Below are 24,017 nucleotides of genomic sequence, written 5' to 3' on the forward strand. Positions count from 1 at the left end.
TGATGCCCTAGGAACTCTTAATGTGGTCACCAGCTCCTATTTGATCTGGCAGGAACAATTAAAAAATCCTATTCCAATGAAATTTTTAATTTTCTTTGTGTCCACCAAATGTCCTTGTGACAGCCGTGTGAAAAGGAAAAAAAAAGATCAGATATTCTCCAGCTCATTTTTTTATTTTCCACAATTATTCAGTTATTATTATGATTATATGATTACTCTAAAGAAGAATTAAACTTCTCTTTAAATGGGAAAATATTTTAACTCAGGTTTTAGCTGAAAATCTGCATTTTTAAGCAGAATGTGGTAGTAATGAAATGCAGCTTTAACACAGCCATCTTTGAGTCTCTAATTCATTGGCAAAGTGAGACTCAAACAGTTAAATATTAGGAGCCAGCTTTAAAAGTTGAGGGGTTGTTTTAATTACTCTAAGATTGTGTTTATTTGCATCCTAAGCCTTGATAAAAGCCTTTATAAAATTCTATAAAAGCAGAGTTTTCTGTGTTTACCGGAGGCTGAAGTTCTCACTTACTCATTTCTTTTGCCTTCTTGGGTGAACAAACCCCGTGCACCACAAGATTTGTTATAAAACTGTGAGAATGGGCAATCCCCTGTCAGGCTCTGCCTGAGCAGAGCAAAAACCTCGAGGTTAAAGCCCGTGTCAAGCCTGCTTCAGTTCAGTTTAACATTTAAAAACCTGCATTTGTCACTTTGAACTTCATTACAGCGATACTTTCAGCTCTTTGAAAGTATTGATGATATTTTGATCTGGGTGAGGAAGTCAGGGGAAAAAAAAATCGATTTTAAAAAATGTAGAGGAAGGTGAAGCCTAAAGAGCATTCCCTGTATCTGCATGGAAAAGAGCCTGGGAGCTGTGGAAGCTGGGATGGATCCTGTGTGGGATCCTCTTAGCCCAAAGTGGCATCTTTCCCCCTCACCTTGTGTCTCTGCATTGGCTGCTCTCCATCAGAAATAAGAGCCTCCAATTTTCTTCCTTTTTTTACCTGACAAGACAAGGAGAACTTCCTTCAAATGTTTTCAGTGGTTTGGATTTTAGTAAAAATTCCAGTTCTTTTATCTGCTGGTGTCAGGAGCTCTCTCCTCTTTAGCTTCCAGCGCTCTCTAATTTTCATGTTAATTAGGAATTAACCTTTTAAAATGTGTGTGTTGTATCCTATTTGTACCCTCTGTGTAGTCCTGGCTCCCTGGGGGTCTTGACTGGCAATGTGGCCTTGGGTTTTTTGCCTTTTAGACCCAATATTTTAGGATAAGTAATATAAAGCTGATTTTTTTTGACAAGGGAAAAGAGAGTCAGCAGCATCCCCGTTCAGCCTTTGACACGCTGGTGGATTGGTGGGGTGGGAAGGAAATGTCCACTTCTGTCTCTTTCCCATTAATCTGCCAAGTTTAAAGTCACTAAAACACAAAATAAACCTGCTCAGAGTGCCTGGATGGTCTTAGAATTTTTCAAAGTTAATACAGATGAAATCAAGGGTGCCACTGGGGACCTGAAATTGAGCATTTAGCAGCTGACTAAATAAATAAATGTTTTGCTAATCCCAGTAGGTACTTGCCTCTAAACAGCACATTAGTTTGTCCATATTTGCTCCAAAATAAACTCATAAATCACAGTTAACAGGAGAGTATTTTTGGATGTGCATCTGAAAGGTTTGTGATACTTTGTGTGTGTAAAATATCTGGTCGTTTTGAGAGCACCATTTCTTGAGCAAAATGAATATTGCCACTTTAAAACGAGAGGGTTGGCAGTTTATGAGGGGCATGCCATGAATATGAATTATCTGGCTGGGAGCAGGGCTGGTGCTGAGGAGTTTTGGTGTTGAGTGGCCAAGGCTGAGCAATTCCTGGGATCCTGAACCCCTCAGGCTCTCTTGAAGTATCTTCCCTGTGGCATTTAATGAAGACTGGCAGGATTCACTGCCAGTTCAGCTTTAATGTTTCTGTAAAAATACAGCCATGCTTTAAAGTTCTGTGGGAATGGTTTGATATCCACGTGTAGGGGTGTCAGGCAGGAGCAGATTCCATGCAAGCTGGTCTTTGTTGGAATTCACAGTAAGAGGAGTGTTTGTAACTCCTGTTCACTTACCCCAAAGGAAGCAAAGGATGCAGATTTCCTTCCCTTGTTTCTCAGGGCTGGCACGAGGTGTGCAGGATTTCTGGCTGAGAGGTGTGGGATTGCTGGCCTGAGATGTGCAGGATTCCTGGCCACAGAGGAGCAGGATTCCTGGCCACAGAGGAGCAGGATTTCTGGCCTGGGATGTGCAGGATTTCTGGCTGAGAGATGCAAGACTCCCAGCTTCAGAGAGGTAGGATTCCCAGCCTGAGATGTCTGGGATTCCTGGCCTCAGAGATGCAGGATTTAAGGGCTGAGAGGTGCAGAATCCCTGACCAGAGAGATGCAGGATTCCTGGCCTGAAATGTGCAGAATTTCAGGCCTGAGAGGAGCAGGATTCCCAGCCTGAGATGTTCAGGATTCCCAGCCTGAGATGTTCAGGATTCCCAGCCTGAGATGCAGGATTCCTGGCTGGAGAGATGACGGATTTCTGGCTAAGAGGAGCAGGATTCCTGGCATCAGATATGCAGGATATAAGGGCTGAGAGGAGCAGGATTTCTGCCTGAGAGGTGCTGGATTCCCAGCCTTAGAGAAACTGGATTCCTGGCCCGAGATAAGCAGGATTCCTGGCCTGAGAGGAGCCAGATTTCTGGTCTGAAAGGTGCAAGATTCCTGGCCTGAGAGAAACGAGATTCCTGGCCTGAGATGTGCAGGATTCCCAGCATGAGAGATGCAGGATTTCTGTCTGACAGGTGCAGGATTCCTGGCCTGAAAGGAACAGGATTTCTGCCTGAGAGATGCAGGATTTAAGGGCTGAGATGTGGAGAATTTCTGGCCTGAGAGAAACAGGATATCTGGCCTCAGATGTGCAGGATTCCCAGCCTGAGATGCAGGATTCCTGGCTAAGAGGAGCAGGATTCCTGGCATTAGGTATGCAGGATATAAGGGCTGAGATGTGCAGATTCCCAGCATGAGAGATGAAGGATTTCTTTCTGACAGGTGCAGGATTCCCAGACTGAAAGGAAGTGGATTCCTGGCCTGAAAACTGCAGGATTCCTGGCCTGAGATGTGCAGGATTCCCGGCATGAGAGGTGCAGGATTCCCAGCATGAGAGGTGCAGGATTCCCGGCATGAGAGGTGCAGGATTCCCAGCATGAGAGGTGCAGGATTCCCGGCATGAGAGATGTAGAATTCCCAGCATGAGAGATGCAGGATTCCTAGCTGGAGAGATGCAGGATTTCTGGCATCAGATACGCAGGATTTAAGGGCTGAGAGGAGCAGGATTTCTGTCTGAGATGTGCAGGATTCTCAGCCTAAGAAGAGCAGGATTCTTGGCCTGAGAGGAGCAGGATTCCTGGCCTGAGAGAAACAGGATTCCTAGCCTGAGATGTGCAGGATTTAAGAGCTGAGAGGTGCAGGATTCTTGGCCTCAGAGATACAAGATTTAAGGGCTGAGATGTGCAGGATTCCTGGCCTGGGATGTGCAGGGTTTAAGGGCTGAGATGTGCAGGATTCCTGGCCTGGGATGTGCAGGGTTTAAGGGCTGAGATGTGCAGGATTCCTGGCCTGGGATGTGCAGGGTTTAAGGGCTGAGATGTGCAGGGTTTAAGGGCTGAGATGTGCAGGATTCCTGGCCTGAGATGTGCAGGGTTTAAGGGCTGAGATGTGCAGGATTCCTGGCCTGAGATGTGCAGGGTTTAAGGGCTGAGATGTGCAGGATTCCTGGCCTGAGATGTGCAGGTTTCCCATGGCACAGGGCACTGGAGCACCGTGTGCCACCCCTGCCGTGGCCCTGTGCCAGCAGCCACTCGGGATTGCCATCATCCCCCCGGTCTGGGAGGCGCTGCCAGTTGGCAGAAGGTGAAATTGCTGAGTGAAGTAATCAAAGATGTCTGACATTTAGAAGTGAAACGTGTTTGCACCTTATCATGTTTCTTCCCAATGCTGAGTCCCTGTGTTCTGGGAAGCCGTGGGCCTGGTGCCCGTGAAAATGGACACATGAGAGTCTCAGCAGCAGCAGCAGCAGCAAATATCTTTTCTTTCCCCAGGCAGATACCACAGAAGTTTTGGTCACAAAGTGCCCATTTTTCCCCTCAGGAACCTGCAGGGTCAGGTCTGGGTAAAATGAACCTTTTCCCCCTGGAGAATGGACTCAGATATTAATAAGAAATAGCGTAAAACACATAGTCGTTTTGAGGCAGAACAGGGCATCTTCCACCAGTGAGATAAATATCAAAAACATCAAATGGTTTTTGGGTGTCAGTGCCCTTCTCACAGTCCATGAGCTTCTCCCTTCCTGCTCTGAGGCACCAGGTAACTGGAAACCCCCCAGGCCCCACAGCTGGTTCTCTGTCACCATCTCTGTCACCTCTCTGGGTATCAGACCTGCCTGGTTTGGGTGGCCCGGAGGTCAGCCTGTCTCTCTTTCCCAGCCTGGAGCAGCACATGGTGATCCACACCGAGGAGAGGGAGTACAAGTGTGACCAGTGTCCCAAGGCTTTCAACTGGAAATCCAACCTGATTCGTCACCAGATGTCTCACGACAGTGGGAAACGGTTTGAATGTGAAAACTGTGTTAAGGTACAGTGAGGACACCTGGGAGGCTTCACCTGGGGGGGTGCTGGGACCTGGGGGTGCAGGACACAGTGCCCATGGGGGGCTTTATGTGGGACAGGGCACTGGGAGCTGGGGAAAAGGGTGCAGGTGACAATGTCCATGGGGGCTTCATCTGGGGGACGGCACTGGGACCCAGGGGAAGGCATGCAGGACGCAGTGTCCGTGGGGGGCTTCATCTAGGAGTGGGTGCTGGGATCTGGGGGTGCAGGACACAGTGTCTGTGGGGGCTTCATCTAGGAGTGGGTGCTGGGATCTGGGGAGGGAGCATAGGGCAGTTTCCATGGGGCTTCACCTGGAAAGGGACACTGGGACCTGGGGAAGGGCTGCAGGGGATGGGTGGCCCATGCTGGCCCAGAGCAGGGTAACAGAGGGAGAGGTGACCCCGCTGTCCCTGTCCCAGGGAGAAGAGGTGTCCTCACTGTCCTGGGCATCCCACTGGGGGTGTGGATCTCAGCCCTGTCCTGACCCACTCTCCTTTGGCCATTCCCAGCTGGGTGCTGGGGTGATGGTGAGGGCTGTGGGTGAGCAAAGACCTGTTCGACCAAGAGCACCACACTCTCAGGGAGATGCCACACACCTGCCAAACCGTGAGCACCACACGCTCAGGGAGGTGCCACACACCTGCCAAACCATGGGCACCACACGCTCAGGGAGGTGCCACACACCTGCCAAACCGTGAGCACCACACACTCAGGGAGGTGGCACACACCTGCCAAACCGTGGGCACCACACACTCAGGGAGATGCCACACACCTGCCAAACCGTGAGCACCACACGCTCAGGGAGGTGCCACACACCTGCCAAACCATGGGCACCACACGCTCAGGGAGGTGCCACACACCTGCCAAACCGTGAGCACCACACACTCAGGGAGGTGGCACACACCTGCCAAACCGTGAGCACCACACACTCAGGGAGGTGCCACACATCTGCCAAACCGTGAGCACCACACACTCAGGGAGGTGCCACACACCTGCCAAACCGTGAGCACCACACACTCAGGGAGGTGGCACACACCTGCCAAACCGTGGGCACCACACACTCAGGGAGGTGGCACACACCTGCCAAACCGTGGGCACCACACGCTCAGGGAGGTGCCACACACCTGCCAAACCGTGGGCACCACACACTCAGGGAGGTGGCACACACCTGCCAAACCATGAGCACCACACGCTCAGGGAGGTGGCACACACCTGCCAAACCATGAGCACCACACGCTCAGGGAGGTGCCACACATCTGCCAAACCGTGAGCACCACACGCTCAGGGAGGTGGCACACACCTGCCAAACCATGAGCACCACACGCTCAGGGAGGTGGCACACACCTGCCAAACCGTGAGCACCACACACTCAGGGAGGTGGCACAGCCTGGCAGGGCACGAACGGAGCTCTTCCATGACCCGTTCTCACCTGTCCATCCCGCGCTCCTCATGCCACGAGCAGCAGTGACAAAAACCGAACAAAATCAGGTTTTCCCATGTAGGCTCTTCTCCTCCTGCTTTCCCCCACCTCCTGAAGGCGTTTTTCCCCCGCAGGTGTTTACGGACCCCAGCAACCTCCAGCGGCACATCCGCTCGCAGCACGTGGGCGCGCGGGCCCACGCCTGCCCCGACTGCGGCAAGACCTTCGCCACCTCCTCGGGCCTCAAGCAGCACAAGCACATCCACAGCACTGTCAAACCTTTCATATGTAAGTTGTCACGGCCATCACCAGCCCGGCGCTGGCTGTAATTGCAGGGATCCTGCAGAGGCCCCCCAGCCCTCCCATCCCTGGCCGCTGTAATTTTATAGCTCAGAGCATAAGATGAATTTTTTTTTCTTCTTTTTCTTTCTTTTTTTTTTTTTTTTTTTTTTTTTTGCATGCTCCCTGTTTTTTCAGCAAACATTCGTGGCAGTTTTTGACTTTCTTGACAAGTTAAAAGCTGAGTCTCCCAGCGGTCACAGCGATGCCATTTTCTCATATCTTTTCTTTCTCTCTTCTCTTTTTGCCTTAATCGTTTTTGAATGCTCCTGTTGGTGACATAAATAAATAGCTGGCTCAGCCTGATCGAAACGTTTTACAGGGGTGCCTCAAATCCTGGAGCCTTTGTAAAGAACTTGGAATAATCAGACATGAGAAGGTGTTTTTTACAAAGAAGGTTTTTTCTTCTTTATTTACTGCGTGTTTCATCTCGATAATGCTGGGAGCCAAACAAACAGCAGATGAACTGTGTCCTCAGTGCTCTCCTCACTGGGATATTTCCAGAAGGGCATTTTCCTTGGAGAGCCACCCATCTCATTCCCTGTCATTCCCAGGGCTGTATATTTTTTTAATTGACACAGCACCCTCTGTTTGGATAACTGCGCAGGGAGGTGCATGGTGTCACAACAAAGCTCCAGGAACTTCAGGGATCACTTCCTGACACTTCAGAACACGTCGTTCAGGCACGGGCCGGGATCTGGGTTTGATTCCAGGCTTTGATGTTACGGCAGGGAAGCCACTGAACCCACTCCTGCCTTTTTTTCCCTGTTGGTATAATGGGAACAGCATGCAGGAATATCCTGGGAGACTCATTTCATTAATGTCCCGAGATAATCAGTGTCCTAAGATAAGCAGCTGGGTGTCAGCAGAGGAAGAAGAACCCCTCCTCTTGCTCATTTTGCTGCAATCTTTCACTGGGCACATGAAAGGGATAATTTGACTCCCAGGATTGCTGCAGGGAGATGAGGGATTTCTCCTCATAATCTCCTCACTCTCACCTCATCAGAATTAGGGAGTTGTCAGACCAAATCAGCGGGTGGAACAACTGCAGAGGGATCCTGCCTGGTCAGACATGTCAGGTTATTTTGTCCATCAGCGTGGAATCCATTAACAACTTCAAATCCACGAGGCAGGATTCTCCAGGAAGGTTTTTTATCCTGGTTCAATGGAAGAAAAGGGTCTCTGTGTGTGTGTGTGTTTAATTTTTTAAAATATTATATTTGGCTTTCAAAAGACCCCAAACCTGTGACTTTATAACTGCAGAAATCAGAAGGGCAAGAGATGACGTTCCATGTGGAATTACTAAATCGTTGGATTTGACAGAAATCTTCCAGTTTTCCTGTTTTAGAAGGATGGTGGGAGCTCTCAGGGCTGTAGCACTTCCCTTTAGGGAATTTTGTGCAGTATTTATATATCTAACAACAATTCCCGGGGTGAAAAATGGAAGAATCCTGGAATCATGGAATTGGTTCAGTTGGAAAAGCCCTCTGAGATCGTCAAGTCCAACCTTTAACCCAGCACCTCTGTGTTCACCATTAAACCTTGTCCCCAAGTGCCACATCCACAGGTTTTTCGAGCAATTCCAGGGATGGTGATTCCTGATTCCCTTGGAAAGAAACCAGAGATTGTTGTAATTAAGAGACTGTCGTGGAAATAAAGTTCAGTAGTGCTGAATTTTCATGGAAAATAAATTCAGTAGTGCTTCCTTTCAGAGCTCTGGATATTGTTTAAGAAATGGGTTTAGGAAAACACTTTAAAATGAAGTAAAAAAGCCAAATAAACCCTTTCTTTGCAAGTCTAAGGTAGCTGAAATAATACTTACAACAGCCATAAAACCCTTTGTGTGCACCAAGAGCAGTTCAGGAGACCTGGCCCAAGATTTTAAAGTGTGATTGCCAAAAATTAGGATTGGTTCAAACATTGCAACTCTTGTGATGATTTTCTTGTTCTGTCTGTGCTTCCCCTGCAGCTCTGGGCTGTGTCAGGGCCCAACAATGAAACTCTCTGGGCTCAGACAGTGCAGCCTAAATTTCCAGTGCAGTCAGAAACCAGAGCCTTCAGTGACACTCCTTTGGATTTTGGGGTGCTCATCTGAACTAAAATGTCAAATTCATTAAATTTTATACATTTCTGCTTTGAAATTCAATTAGAATTTATTGTATTATGATATTTTCAGAGCTGCTAGTGAAATACTCCCCTGCCAGTCATTTGATACTCAAGCACTGAAGTAAATCCTAAAGATTTAGGAAAGATTTAGGAGACAATACAGGGAAAATCACGCTCACATGCACCCATCAGTAAAGCAGGGAGGGAGGAAGGAGCTCTGAGCAGTCCCTGAGCTGGAGTGTCAGAACTTGGATTCCTGTCCTTGCCTGTCCAAGCCCAAACAATGTCCTTCCCCTGCTTTGTCTCGGTTTCCCCGCTCACAAAAGGGTGATAACAGCACTTCCCCGGGGGAAGGAGTGTGTTAATTCACCACCACATTTATTCCCATGTCGAAAGAGGCACCAGATAATAAAAAGTCACAGCGTTTTGATGTGTGGAAAAGTTTGGGGTGGGATTTTTGTCTCACTTCGCCCTGTTCCTTCCACAGCAGCAAAGTCTGGAGGTGAAAGAGGTCATAAAAATCCATGTTTTGAAAGCTTGGTATTTACAGGTCGTTAAAGAAAACGCTGATGTGGCTTCACTTAGCAGGGCAGGGGTGTTGGACTGATTTAATGGATTAAAAAAAGAGATCCCAGCCCTGGCAGAACCCAGGCCTGGCTAGCAGGGGATTTATAGAGCAGCCCCCTGGAGGGGTTCTGTACCACTGAGGGCATTCAGGAAGGGCAGGTTTGATTAAATGAGGCAGAGTTCTTCTACCTCCAGCCCTCATTGCTTCCTGCCATGCCAGGACTAATGGGAAGCAGATGAGCTGGGATAAAGAGATGTTATCATTAAAATGTATGATCAGGGCAGTGAAGTTGTGAGGGGACTGCAACATCTTCCCTATGGATCCTGGCTGAGAGAACTGGGGCTGTTCATCCTGGAGAAGAGAAGGTTGTGTGGAAGTCTCACAGCACCTCCCAGGATCTGAAGGGGCTACAGGGAAGCTGGAGAGGGACTTTGGAGTGCCAGGACAAGGGGGAATGTATTCAAACTGAAAGAGGGGCAATTTAGGTTGGATATACAGAAGAGATTGTTCCCTGCGAGGATGGGCAGGCCCTGGCACGGGGTGTCCAGAGAAGCTGTGGCTGCCCCATCCCTGGAAGAGTCCAGGGACAGTTGGAGGGGGCTTGGAACAACCTGGGATAGCGGAAGGTGTCCCTGCCTATGGCAGGGGGTGGGATGAGATGAGCTTCATGTCCCTCCCAACCAAACCATTCTGTGATTCCATGATTATCCTTCCTGAAAGTTCCCCAAAACTTTGAGCAGAGGTAGCACATCCCCTCAGATTTGTGTGGAGCAACTTCTTGAGAGATCCACCAGGATGGGCTTCATCCAAAGGGAAAGGTGGTGATGTTCCACTGCTCTCCCCCTTCTTGCTCTGGGGAAGGGAGACCCCAGGGCTGCAGCGGGCGGGACGGGATGGGGCGGAGGAGGGAGGCTGGTGAATCCCGTGGCGAATCCCTGCCGTTTTCCTGTTAATTTCATATCGCTTTTGTTGTTGGTTCCTGTTGACGCTTTAGGTGAGGTCTGTCACAAATCCTACACGCAGTTCTCCAACCTGTGCCGCCACAAGCGGATGCACGCGGACTGCCGCACCCAGATCAAGTGCAAGGACTGCGGGCAGATGTTCAGCACTACCTCCTCCCTCAACAAGCACCGGCGCTTCTGCGAGGGCAAGAACCATTACAGCCCCGCCGGCATCTTCGCCCCCGGCCTCCCCCTCACGCCCACCTCCATGATGGACAAATCCAAGCCCTCTCCCAACCTCAACCACGCCAGCCTGGGCTTTAACGAGTATTTCCCATCCCGCCCGCACCCGGGCGGGCTCCCGTTCTCGCCCACACCCCCAGCCTTCCCCGCCCTCACCCCGGGATTCCCGGGAATTTTTCCGCCCTCTCTGTACCCCAGGCCTCCCTTGTTACCACCCACGCAACTGCTCAAAAGTCCCCTCAACCACACTCCGGACGCGAAGCTCCCCAGCCCCCTCGGGAACCCGGCACTCCCGCTGATCTCCGCAGTGAGCAACAGCAACCAGGCCCCTTCAGGGGAGGAGAAATGTGAAAGCAGCCTGGAAAACTCCTACCTGGAGAAGCTAAAAGCCAGGAACAGTGACATGTCCGATGGCAGTGACTTTGAGGATGTCAATACAACCACGGGCACGGATCTGGACACCACGACTGGCACCGGCTCTGACCTGGACAGTGACGCGGAGAGTGACAGGGACAAAACGAAAGACAAGAGCAAACAAATGGAGACCAAGCCAGATTTCGTCAGCAGCTCGGTGTCTGCCAGTTCCACCAACGCCACGAGCGAGATCCCTCTCTTCTATTCTCAGCATTCCTTCTTTCCTCCCCCCGAGGAGCACCTGCTGCCCACCACGGGGGCAGCCAATGACTCAATTAAAGCTATCGCCTCCATCGCAGAGAAGTATTTTGGGCCTGGCTTTATGGGGATGCAGGAGAAAAAGATGGGTTCGCTCCCGTACCATTCCATGTTCCCCTTCCAGTTCCTCCCCAATTTTCCCCACTCCCTCTACCCTTTCACGGAGCGGACCCTCAATCACAACTTGCTGGTCAAGGCAGAACCAAAGTCACCCAGGGACCTCCACAAAGTCGGCGGCACAAGCTCGGAGTCCCCCTTCGATCTCACCACGAAGCCAAAAGAGATTAAGCCAATCCTGCCGCCCCCCAAGGTCCTCCCAGCCCCGTCCTCAGGGGAGGAGCAGCCACTGGATCTGAGCATTGGCAACCGCATCCGAGCCAGCCAGAACGGAGGGAGAGAGCCACGGAAAAACCACATTTATGGGGAGAGGAAGCTGATGGCAAGTGAGGTCTTACCTAAGATTTCCCAGTCCCAGCTGCCTCAGCAGCCTTCCCTGCACTACGCTAAGCCATCGCCCTTTTTCATGGACCCCATCTACAGGTATTAACATACCCTGCCTTAAGCCTTTCCCTAACCAGCTCCTTTTCCAGCTGACACCACACCCTGAGGCAGGGGAGGATGCAGGTTGGTTGGGGAGAAAAGTGAACATCTCCTGTAGTTGTTTGTACTTCTCAACACATTGAATCTCCTGAATGGAAAGGGCTGAGTAATTGCAAGGAGCCCTCATACTCAATGTGTGAGGAACACATCCTTGTTTTGATAAAGAAGAAACTTGACCTATTTAAGGACTCTCCCACGAGCCATCGCTAAGATGGCACTTCTGCTGGGGAAATTCCAGAGGTTTGATTCGATAAGAATGCAGAGTTCAGATGCCTTGGAGCCCCGGGCTCCCATGGCTTGGGAATGAGTCAGGAGCCCTGGGAGCCTGGAAATGCAGCTCTCCCACTGACTGACTTGAGGGCCTTTTGTGAGCCGCTTCACCTTTCTTCCTCCCTCCCTTCCTCCCTCCCTCCCTCCCTCCTTCCCTCCCTTTTCCTTTTCTATAGCCTTTTCTTGGAGTTTTTCTTTCCGAGGAGCTGCTGGTGCAGACCCAACCTGCTGAAACGTGTTACTCTTGGAGTAACAAGTACTGTGTAAACACATGGTAGCATGTTACTACCCAGATCTCTCCCGGATACATTTCTCACAGATTTATCTTTCTTGGGAGATAACAAGGCCTTTCTGGTGTCACTTGAACAGATGGTTCTGAGGAGGGCCTGATGTGTTACGTCAGAATGAGCTGAACATGGAAGGCGTGTGTAGAGCAGGCTGGGTGAAGTTATCCAAATGCCAGCTAAACTTCCAGAAGGAATCAGCTCAGGAGGAGGCGAAAAGGGAAGACTTGGGGCTTTTGCTGCTTGAGAGCTTTTTATAAAACCTGTTTCCAAAGGAACATTATTAAAACTTTGTGGTGAGGGTGACAGTAAATCTGTGTGTTACCCATCCGGCATTGCCTTTGCATAAGGTGGATGTGGCATGTTTGGTTTTAGCAAAGTCCAGGGAAAAGACATGTCCTGAGCTAGTTTGACTTAGACATTGCCACCTCTAAATTAGCCATTGCCATGTCTAAATGCTCCACAGCATCCACTTGGATACGTGGGCTTGGCCTGGAGGGCTCCTGGATTCAGATCGTGGAGGTGAATGGTTTGTCCGGTTTGTCCTTGCATTCCTTGTGCTGAATGCGTGGTGATCCTTGCTGTGTCCAGCCTGCTGGAAGGTTGATGGCTGTTCCCCCGCAGGATCTGCTGTGTCCCTGGCCCTGGAAAGCCTCAGAGCCACCACGGTATGACGGTGCCAGCGCCGGGATGGGCGCTCGAAGAGCTGCGAGCACCACGACAGCGCCGATGTCACCGCCGGCCGCTGTCGCAGGGCTGATAACTGTGGGAAAAAGTGATGTCAGTGTCTGGCCAGGCCAAGGAGCTGTCGGCTGGGATGAGGATTAGTGAGCCCTCAGTGCTGAAAACGAGTGTCTCTCGCTCTGGCAGCTCTCAGGGGTGACGTGCCCGTACAGTGCCATCTGGGAGGGGGACACCTCCCAGCCAGGGAGGTGCTGTGCCCTGCCTGGCACCCACCGTGGCCATCTCCCCCTGGAGAAATCAGGCATGGTGTGGGCAGTGTTCGTAAAAAGTACTCCTGGAAAGAAGAAAAAAAAAAAAAAAATCACTAAATGGGATAGAAAGGCAAAAGAATCCATGTAGGGTCCTGCCACCTCTGGGCACGTTCAGCGGGAATGCTGAAATAACACAGCTTGGGAAAGGCGCTGCCAATTAAAACAGCGGCCTCGGGAAAACCGTAAAGGCCCAGAAGACAGATGGAAGGGAAGGATGGGGGCATCATTTGTTGCATTCCATGGGATGCACATTGTTTTAGTCATGTGTTAAAATAGAAAGTCAGCGGTGGCGTTGCTTGCGAATCAGACTTCTGATGTAATGAGCGAAACAGCCCAGCTTCCAAGTCCCAGCTTGAAAAATATGGAAATATTTTGTTTCTAAACTTCCCTTTATCAGACTCTCTCACATCATTTGGCTCCTCCGTTTTTTTGCTCCCAAAGGCCACTTAAATCCTTGACATTTTCTCCTGGTGATATAATTTAATGCAGCCAGACAGCCTGAAATGGGGGCATTTTTAGCTCGGCCTGTGGGGGTGACGTTCTCAGGCACTGGGCCGAAACGATCGGCTTAATCCTCCGGGCGCTGCGGAATTCGGCTCTGACGGGGACGTTCGGACCTTGTGTTCCCATTCCCGGCGCTGGGAGATGGCAGAGCTGGGGAAGTGCTGTCAATTCACCAGGTTTTACGCATGTGGAGCAGGCAGGGCTCTCCCCAGACGGCTCTGCTGGGATCAGGGATGTTCCCCTGGATGTTTCAGCACCTCACGGAGAGCAAAGCTGTGCTCATCAGGGGGGCTCAGGGAGCAACTTTTTACTTTTCTTTGGTTTTTTCTGGCAACTCAGCCCCATAAAAGCACGTCCCTTCCAAAGCCCCTTAATTCTGACTGCATTTCCAATCCAGCTCTTCTCTTTCCCTCTACCCAAGAAGAATTAAATTCAGATTAAGCACAGTTCACTGGCTGCACTCGGCAGGGTTCTTCTTTAAACTCTTTGGTAATTTGATCCACACACCAATCAGCTGAAATGCAGCTAAAATAATTTGCTCTCAATTTATGCTGGACTAATGTAGTTAAAATCACTCTTACTCTTGGATTTCTACTGGTTTAGCTGGATGGACTCAATTCCAGCTGTTTAAAGATGCAGCTGTGTTTGTTGGAGTTACTTCCACAACACTTTTTTTCCCTCAGAGAACATCTCAGTTTGTCTTTTTGGTGGTTCCACACTTGGGTTTCCCTGCAAGTAGAATATTTTGTGGAAGCAAAGCCAGTATTTTCAAAAGTAGGAGCCTCACATTAGGGTCATTTCTGCATCTCAGGTGCTTAAACATGAAATATTTGAACGGGCTGAGGTGATATCAGAACAACTCGGGTTTCTGAGTCGCTTTAGAATTCTCCCACCAGTCCCTCACTTTTTAAACCGTTGTCCACATGGGCTTGCCAAAGAAACTCAATGCAAATTATGTCTCAGCTGCGAGGGAGGAAACAAATATGAAACACCTAATGATTTCAGCACGCTTGGGGCTGCAAAGTCTGGCCCACTGTTAACTCTTCAGATAAACACAAACTCTCAAAGAAAATTTTTTTTCCATGCAGGGGCTGCCTGCTGTGGACTCTAGAGCTTCTCCTGCTCAGACAATTTTGCTCTAAATGCAAGGTTTTCCATGACATTTCACAACAGCAGAGGCTTATAAACCACTGCAGCAGAGCAGGAGCAAAATGTTTCCTTAGTCAAAAATACTGCCCGAAGGAGGGGATTTCTGTCTGTGTTGTTTCCAGCACTTTCTGCGGGGTAATTGTGCATCAGAATTTGTAGCGTCCAGAAGAAGGGGGAGGAAGACATTTGTGTGAGCAGGAGAACAACCTTGTGTGTAACTTAAGCACGGTGTGGCTGCGTGGGGCTGCCTGTGAGGTATGTAACCCTCTGTGTTGTTGTCCAGCAGGGTGGAGAAGCGGAAGGTGACAGACCCCGTGGGTGCCCTCAAGGAGAAGTACCTGCGACCCTCCCCGCTGCTTTTTCACCCCCAGGTAACAGCAGTGACATTGTCGTGCCGTGCTGATGGAATGCTGAGGTGGAGCTGGTACACACAGATCCCTGGGATCACTGGGGTCAGACTCTTCCTCATCCAAGGGCTTGATTGGAAACTCCACTATTTTCCTACCAGTTCCTTCCAGACACTTTTAATTCACAGTTGGAGGATGATGGCAGTTGTGCCTTGCTGCTTCTTTTTGCCAGAAAAACTGAGCAGCTCATAGGATCTGCCAAATGCCTCTTTCACAGAATGCCTGCGTGTTTTTTCCTCTGGGAACACCTGGGGGGGTCATCTAAAGCGGTACAAACTAGAGAAGGACTGCGCAGCCCCCAGGCAGCAGCATTTTCTACCTGCCTGAAGCTCTCTTCCATCCCGAGGAGTGCGTGGAAGTGGCGGGCAGTGGGTTCAGCCGTGCTGCTCCAAAGGCGTGCGACAGCCTCCAGCTATCCCCGTCCCTCCTGCTGTGCCCAGGCTGGGATCCCAGCCCCGTGGTCCTCATTGTGCTCTCCTTTATATTCACAGGCATTGTTCTCCCCTGATAATGTTTCCCACCTTAGATAAATAACTCGCAGGTTTGTGAAAGCTGGGTCCTGGTTGCGTTCACAGCTAAACTTAGTTCCCTCATTGTTTCGCACCAACCTCAGAGTTTGGTTAATAACTTCCCCCGATTTTTCCTTCATCCAGGCTGGATAATGGTGACAGGCTGGCCAGGAACATCCTGTGTTTGTGTGAGTTAGAATAGTGGGGATATCTGCCTGTAAAGAATCTGATAGCAGGGAGGAGCGTGGCAAAGCAACCCAAGGAGACGATGAGAAACGTCCAGACCCCGAGCAGGAGCAAGCTCTGGGTGGAAGGTTGTTAACATTGTTCCCGAAATCCTGACCACGTCCTCTTCCCATGGCAGTGAAAAGATCTGGAAGGTCTGGTTATCTCTAACAGCTTATCACGCAGAATAGCCTCAAATTTACAATCACTCCAGCCCAAAGCTTCCTGATAACTGATTTTTAATAGGGCGAGCGCTGTGCTCAGATCACTCGATCTGGAGAGGCGCCGTTCCCATGCTGCAGTCAGTCAGGTGTTCCAGGCACAGCGAAGGAACACAGGGCATTTGTTCCAGAGTATGGGAGGTTTGGAACACCAGATCCCTTTCCAGTATTATCACAGAATCACGGAATATCCTGAGCTGGAAGGATCATCCAGTCCAACCTGTGCCCTGCACAGGGCAGCCCAACAATCCCACCCTGTGTCTGAGAGCTCTGACAGCCTTGGGGCCGTGACAATTCTCTGGACCCAGCATTCCTAAGAATTCTGGATCCTGGATCTTTTCCTAAGAAATCACATCTCCAGGGCTCCTGCTTCTGCTTTCTTCATTAGGACCAACGTTCCCGTGCCTGGTCAGTCAGAGTCACGTTCTACTCGGGCTTGTCTCACTCTAAACACGAGTCTGGTCTCGGCCTTCTCCTCTGTGACTAATCCCCTGCTCTCTTGGAGTGCCCTCACTGGGATGTGATGAAGCCAGAAGATGTGATAAAAGCGTTCAGGAGATGTTTCCTCTCCCAAAACGAATCTCAGGCAGCTCTTATTTCTTAGCCAGTCGTTGGCAGAAGTTCCTGTGCTCTCTGGGAGTTTTCCTACACTGTCTATTCCAAATGAAACTCTGGACAACATAAATAACCGGTGTAACTTTTTGATAACTTAATGGAAAACCTTTCCTCACCTGTTACGTTTCCTTTCTTCCCCCTTTCTGTTTTACAGGCAGTTGTTCCCTAAATAGCAAAGTGCCTTTGCCACTGGAGAGGCCGTGGCCAGTGTTTAGAATTTTAAAACCAGCCTACGGCTCTCAAGCCAGCAAATATCTCTGACTAAGTGCCTAAAGAACAGGGCACAACAAAGGAGAGCTCCAGGTACCTGGGCGAAGGGCTGAGAGCACAGCTCTGAAAGGTCCGGAGAGCTTTTTAACGTGATGGTTTTGTTGCATGACTGGCAGCTGGGGCAGAGCTGGTGCTGTAAATGATAAAGTAACCTTTTCAAGTGGCTGGTGCTAAGTATTACTTACTATTTATCATGGGCTGGGAGCCTCCAGCTAAGGGGCTGTGGATCTATTATCGGGAAATGGGGGTTACTGCTCCTCTCTTTCACAGCTTATGAATGGTTGTCAGCCCTCCACAATGTCTTCGGGGGTGATTAAGACAACTTTTTTTCATTGCTGTGTATTTTTAAACAATATCTTGGCTCTCTCCCCCCTCTGCCTCCCCCTCTAAAGCCCAGTTTAATAAAGTGTAAACGTGCAAAAGGTCAGCCCTTCCTGTACAATTGAGCATCTCGGGGTGATGTATGGCTTCCTCCTGCCTTCCGCTCCTCGCTGCCGCCCCGGCTGCTCCCGCCTGTCCCAGTGATGTCAGCGCAGCCAGGAGGCAGCTTTATTGCTGCCTTGTTTGCTTTATCCCTCTTTTCTGCCCCTGCTATCTCGAAAATGCTCTCAGGAGTGCATGAAGCTGGATGTTGGAGATGTCGGCAGCGTCCTCCGAGCTGCGTTGCTCTCTTGGACTTGGATTTCCTGTTGCGCTGTAATGAAAGTAAAAGTGCTGTAAAAGTGGATTTTTATGCACTTCTATTTTTAAGTTTTTTTTTTTTTTTGCGCATAGTCCAGCTTCAGTTTTTCCTTCTTTTGCTTTCCCCTGCTCCTGTATCTCCAGGTTGTTCCCTTTCTCCCTCTTTCTGGTGTGGTGCTCAATCTCGTGTCTGTGAGAACGTGGCCAAGTCATACAAACTAAATCTGATAAAGCATCCAGGGATGTTCTGCTTGGTGTCCCATCTCCAGGCCTGCCTGCCAGCTGCTCCCATCCCAACGGGATGTGTAGGTGTTGCTCCTCCTGACTGTAACTCACCCAGCCACCGCTCACATCCAGGGGTTTGGCTGGAGCTCCCTTTCACTCCAGGAAGCTCAGCCATCTCCCACCCATCCTTCCACCACCTTTAGGAGTTGCTGAACCTTCCCTACCCATAATTAAAGTGTTGGCCTCTTCACCAGGCAAGCTCCCTGTGGAGACTGATCCCAACTCCTCCTCTTCACCCCTTCAGCCTCAGCTTCTCCTCAGCTCCCCGAGCAGCCATCACACATCCCTCTCACTCCACTTTGGCCAGGATTCTTCTGCTTTGGGCCCAAAAATTTTCTGTCCTCCCTATCCTGGGGTTGTGTCCCTGCCTGCCCACCCACCCCTCGCTGGCCTGTCCCTCCGAGCCCCCAGGATGCTGTAGGAGCCGTCAGACCTCTCTGCTTCCCAAGACTTTGGTTTGGGTTTGCATAGTGAGTTCTACCTCAGGCATCTGACCATGGTATTTGGTTTCAGTGTTATCCCAGGAAAAACGGATATCTCAGGTGTATTCTGAGATTAGTTTTGATCTGAAGTGCTGAAAGCGAGCACAGGCACACTGCAGAAAGTGAAGAAGTGCTAGTTTCTGGGACCTAAATGCCTGGCTTTGCCATCTGTGCCTTTCCTGCTTTCTGCAGGACCAATACACTACTCCTGCCTTTCCTGGCTGGATTCAGTGGCTCCATTTCCCGCTGTGCCTCCAAATTCCAAGAGAGCAGACACCAGCAGGAGCCTTTGCCCAACCAAAACTGGTGTTCCTGCATCAGATCCTGCCCTTCCCGGGGATTTTACCGACAGGAGCTCTCTCCTTGTCCTTGCAGATGTCGGCCATCGAGACGATGACAGAGAAACTGGAGAGCTTTGCAGCCATGAAGGCCGACTCTGGCTCGTCCCTGCAGCCCCTTCCCCACCACCCCTTCAACTTCCGATCGCCGCCGCCCACGCTCTCCGACCCCATCCTGCGCAAGGGCAAGGAGCGCTACACCTGCAGGTGAGCCGGGCATCCCACGGCATCCACAGCGGTGTGGAAACACCCCAGGATGTGGAAACACCCTGGGATGTGCCACCCCAGCTGGGCAGCTGCGCTGGGCACCAGCACGGAGCGGGGCAGCTCCACGCCGACGTCTCTGCCAGGAGGGAAAACAAGAGGCGGCAGAATGAGAGCAGAGCTGGGATGACTAATTCCCTCAGAAACAGTTTGTTTTGTCTGGTAGGAAATCAGCATCTTCTGTTTGCTTTGTAATTTTTAATAACCTTGGGAGCGGATCTGGAGATTCTCAAGCAAACCCAACTCCCCAGGCCAAGTCTCTGGTGTTCCCAATGGCAGTCCCGGCTGTATCCAACCTCAGCTATGGAAAAATGATTGAATTTTAAAAAACAGCATGCAGGAAACAACTTTTTCAAACCCAGTTCTATCCACAGAAGTCCTCACGTACCCATCACTGCTCCAAATTGGAGCAGATTACGGGTATTTAATAATAAACCTCTGTCTGCTGTCGCAATTTTACCTCGAGGTTCTCATGGTGGCTCCTGCTGAGGAGATTTTTTTGGGTGCAGAAAGTGGGTACAAACCTTGGTTGACGTGTCTTCTATGTTCAACTTTGCCACAAAAGCTGCAGGCTCGGATTTCAGTTGAGTATTTAGAAATTTGAGGTTTCTACTTACAACAGGGACTAAACTTAAATTTTAGATGCACACTCACAAGTTACCATTTGGATTTCCACTGCTGGGGAACACTCACATTAACCGTTCATCCTCAGGACAGCTGAAGGTCCCTGAAATTAAGGAAGTCTGTCATAGCTTCCTCCTACAATAGGTTTCATAGTCACAGAGTGCAGCCCCTCATCCCTGGTAATTTTTTTCCCAATTAGTGTTTTTATTTATACCTTTTTGATTTTACTGTGAACCAGATTTATTGTGGAACAGAGTTCCTTCCTTTATTAATTTCCTGTGGCTGTGTTTGCCTGCTCTAAGCAGCCTGCCAGCCTCCTAACCCCCACCACGGTGCTGCAGCCTTTATCCAGAGGAAAATTCTGTGAATTCCAAGGATGAAAGAGCAGATTCCGTATGATGACCACATCAACAGGGCTATAAAGGAGATGCAGAAACATCTCAAGTGCCCATCTGACCAGGCAGTGATTAAACCCTCTGTACCCTGATGCAGGAATGCTGTAGCTAAACCATGTCCTCAAGTGCCGTGTCCACACTTGCTTTGAACGCTTCCAGGGATAGTGACTCCACCGCCTCCCTGGGCATCCCATTCCAACAACTGACAAGCCTTTCTGTGAAAAAAAATTCCAAATATCCAATCTAAACCTCCTCCAGTGCAACTTGAGGCCGTTTCCTCTTGTCCTGTCCCTCATTCCCTGGGAGCAGAGCCCGACCCCACCTGGCTGCACGCTCCTGTCAGGGAGTTGTAGGAGTGAGAAGGTCCTCTCTGAGTTTCCTTTTCCCCAAGCTGAGCCCTCCCAGCTCCCTCAGCTGCTCCTGGAGCTCTGATGCCAGCACAGTGACCCCTGTAACCCTGGGGTGGCAGATTCGTCCTCCCCATTGTCCCCCTCGGCTGTGAGCACACGAAGGGGTTTTGGGAGCAGTGTCAGGATGTGCTGTGGCATCCCTGGGCTCTCCTGATGGTTTCCTTTGGCTTTCCCTGTCCAGGTACTGTGGCAAGATCTTCCCACGCTCAGCCAACCTGACGAGGCATCTGCGGACACACACTGGAGAGCAGCCTTACAGGTGATGTTGTCCCCCATAAAAAACCCTTTCCCAAACACTCCTCACTCACCACTCCGGTATTTTTCCTTCCCCCCCCCTCTCCATAAAGCTGTGCCAGCAGAATTCCACAGGCCTGGAGCATTACACAGAGTGATTCATAGGGTTGTATATTATGTGTACCAGCCAAAAATAATCAGGCTTGGCAGCTCGAAGATAGACACTTAACTTATATTTAGATGTATGCTGGCAAATGAGGGCTCTGATTTGCAGTGTTGTTTCACACTCACGTTCACCATTCATCTCAAGGACAGCTGAAGGTGCTGAATGGCTCTGAAATTCGGGCTGGTTTGAAGGGCTTGCCAGGACCTTCGCTGCTGGGGCTAGCTGGGTTTTTTTTTCCTTTTCTTAATGAGCATCAGAGGTGCCTGGAGTAAGGGATCAAAACCACAAAGGCAAGAAAAACCCTGTCAATTTACCTGCCTTCAAACTGAATTTTGGTAGTTCCTGAGCTTAAATCAGGGAGTTTAAAAGGAGGTCTGGGAGTGGGGGGATTCACACAGAGTCTCACACGTTTGTGAGTGTTTAAGGTAGGAGGCTGAGCTGTTTTCTGTCAGTTGGGGACAAGGTGATGTGATTTTGATGCTTCAGTGTGCACAGGGACAGTGTCCCAGCCCAGTGGATTCTGTGGCTCCTGTCCAAGTCAGGGTTTAAATCTGAATAAAATTCACAACAAAATGCACATATTATCTGGGCCTAGGTGTATAAATAACTATTTCTCATGGAAATCCTTCCCCTTAGAATTTTCTCCCAGTGCTTTACAAACAGTTTAAAAAACTTGGGCAAAAAATGCCCTTTTTTTTTGTTAGAATGAGGTCCAGAAATGAGCAAACCTGAAGGAATGGTGAATCGAGAGCTCGCTGCAAGTCCAGCATTGTGTTTGCCATGACGTGAGCAAGTGTTTTGCAGGTTGTCAAACAATGGCAACAATTCCGTTTCTCTTTGGGTAGCTGACATTGCAGCGTTTCATCCACAGCCATAAGTTCACAACAAAGCAAATGGAGCAGTTATGAAATAAACACAAATTTATGAGCAGCAAAAGGCCGTGTGGTCAAATACATCGCATTTTTATGCTCAGTTTAACCTAAGAATTGACTCTCCCACATTGTAATCCCTGCTACACTGAGAATCACGGTTATTTTCCTACCAGAATTTTAAGTGTAGACATTAGGTAAATTCAAAATACACCACCCCACCACCCCCCAAAAAAAGCAGACATATATTTTGGATCCATTCCCTGCTGTGATGTTTGGGGTTGTGTTATTTGAGATGCCTGAATAGGTCCTGCGTGTTCCCTGTCCACGGAAACACTCACTCCCGATTATTCTGAGATTGTTCCTTCGGTTTTTCTTCCAAAAAAGGAGACTTGCAACTTAACAAAGGTTAGGAAAATAAAGATTTATTTGATCTGGTCTTCTCCCAGCAAATAGCCTGTGTGGGTTTTTTAGAGGTCTGACTCCTGGACAATGTTGCATTCTAACAGCACCCCGGAGAGCCGGGGCTGCGTTTACAGACGAGCTTTAATTATCATTGATTTGCTTTTCCTCTCAGAGAACTGAGATTTGCAGCTTTGGCAGCCAGGCTTGTTTTGAAAGCTTGGTTTTTAAGTGCTGACTTCAGGCAGGTAAAAGGAGGTTGTTGACTTCTCAGTGTTTTATTGTTGTCTCCTTTGCAACTCTGCTTTTGATTGTTCAATTTTTATTTTTTTTTTACCCTGTCACTATATAAAAATATTTCTATATATAATAATTCAAATACTAATCCAAATATTAATTTAAATGTTCTTAAAGACAACAGGCTAGAAAATAAGGTGTTTTGGGTTTGATTCCTGATTGCCTTTGATCAAGTGATGGGTTTTTTGGAGTTTTTTGGGGGCAGTTAGGAAGTCACTCAAACTTCTTACATGTCTAATTACGTATAAAGTAGGAATTAATAGCATATGAGCAATAAAGGAGGCAGATTCTTTTTATAAAGGGAAATTGCAACGTGTTTTCTGAGGAGTGAGCAATACCTGGTAATGCGCTTCCTAAAAATCAAGTGAAACACTCCGAGACCCTGTGCCCTACAGCAAAATTCAACAAGTTTCTTTTCCCTCTTTTATTTTTTCTGCACCAAACCTGAAATTCAGCGCTATGTATTTCAGAACTCAGTGATAAAAAGGCCCTTGGAGGCCTCGTGTCCTGTTATCTGCATTAAGCTGGAACTCACAGCCACACCTGACATCTCCTAAGATTGCACACAGTTCGATAAATATTGAAGATATTTCTCATTTTCTGGTTTTCAAAACGCAGCCTGAGCTCCCCCCTGCTATAAATGCACTCGAGGCTGAGGAGTCGCTCGGAGGGGGAGTTGCTCTCCATGTGTTCTGTGGGTTTTTTCCCTGCAATTCTTCTTCAGCTCACACTGATCGGTGCAAAACTTTGGGAGAGGGACTCAGGAACTCCTCCCCACACTCCCGGGGTCTGCTCCCTGCTTTCTCCCGTGTTGTCCCAGGTACCGGAGCTCCTCCAGCTCCCAGGATTTCCTGTCATTCCCCAGCGCTCCCCAGCTGCAGCCCTGGCTCCTTCCTTGCTGTCACTCCCTCCCACTTTGGATGTTTGCAGCCCTTTAAGCTGATAAGGGAGAAGCTTTGTGGGGCTGTTTGCAAAGCAAACACCGCTGCCTTTGAGTTTTATTCTTCTTCTCCCTCCGCGTTCACCCCTCTCCCTGAATTTAAGCTGGTTCCTCTGCCATTTATTTAGATTAAAACCAGCAGAGCTCCCAGCACCGACCCCTCTGGGACCACAAATAACGCCGGACATCTCCCTCATCCCTTTGCTCCCAGGCATTCGCTGCTCCTTCCCAGTGCCCCTCTGGTTCCTATTTTTTTAACAAGCTCTTGATCCCTCCCCATTCCCGACCCTGCATCCACATAGCTCATGGTTAAGGCGAGGACTTGTCACGGGGAGCTTTTCAAAGGCTTCCTGAACATCTAAATAAATGGACACGGAGGAGGCCGGCTCGCTCCTGCCTTGGGCTGCCTTTAAATGGCTGGAGCTGCTCCTGGGGGTGATGGCAGGGACAGCCAGGCTGGGGAGCTGGGTTAGCCCGGTGCCCACTGTGCCAGGTATCCCCTGTGCCAGGCACTGGGACACATGAAAAAAGCATTATTTTAGGAGCTGGTGAGGACAGGCAGGGAGAGAAAAGCCCTGGCATCAGCAGGGATGAGGAGGGGGCTCCTCATTTAAACTGGACAAAACT

At 49.5% G+C, this 24,017-nt stretch overlaps 1 protein-coding gene across 4 annotated transcripts in view; it reads left to right on the forward strand.

Moving 5' to 3' along the window:
* The window catches only part of PRDM16 (PR/SET domain 16), a 290,989-nt gene that overhangs the window by 253,755 nt on the left and 13,217 nt on the right, over positions 1-24,017 (forward strand). For 3 of the 4 annotated variants that reach the window (XM_048326313.1, XM_048326315.1, XM_048326316.1), the window contains 6 exons: positions 4,501-4,648; positions 6,220-6,373; positions 10,093-11,494; positions 15,040-15,127; positions 18,827-18,996; positions 20,664-20,741. In XM_048326313.1, coding sequence (XP_048182270.1) covers positions 4,501-4,648; positions 6,220-6,373; positions 10,093-11,494; positions 15,040-15,127; positions 18,827-18,996; positions 20,664-20,741 — 2,040 coding nt within the window. The remainder of the gene's footprint in view (positions 1-4,500; positions 4,649-6,219; positions 6,374-10,092; positions 11,495-15,039; positions 15,128-18,826; positions 18,997-20,663; positions 20,742-24,017) is intronic. The other variant, XM_048326314.1, reaches the window with a different exon arrangement.

Source organism: Corvus hawaiiensis, chromosome 22 (assembly GCF_020740725.1).
Source record: "Corvus hawaiiensis isolate bCorHaw1 chromosome 22, bCorHaw1.pri.cur, whole genome shotgun sequence".
NCBI lineage: Eukaryota > Metazoa > Chordata > Aves > Passeriformes > Corvidae > Corvus > Corvus hawaiiensis.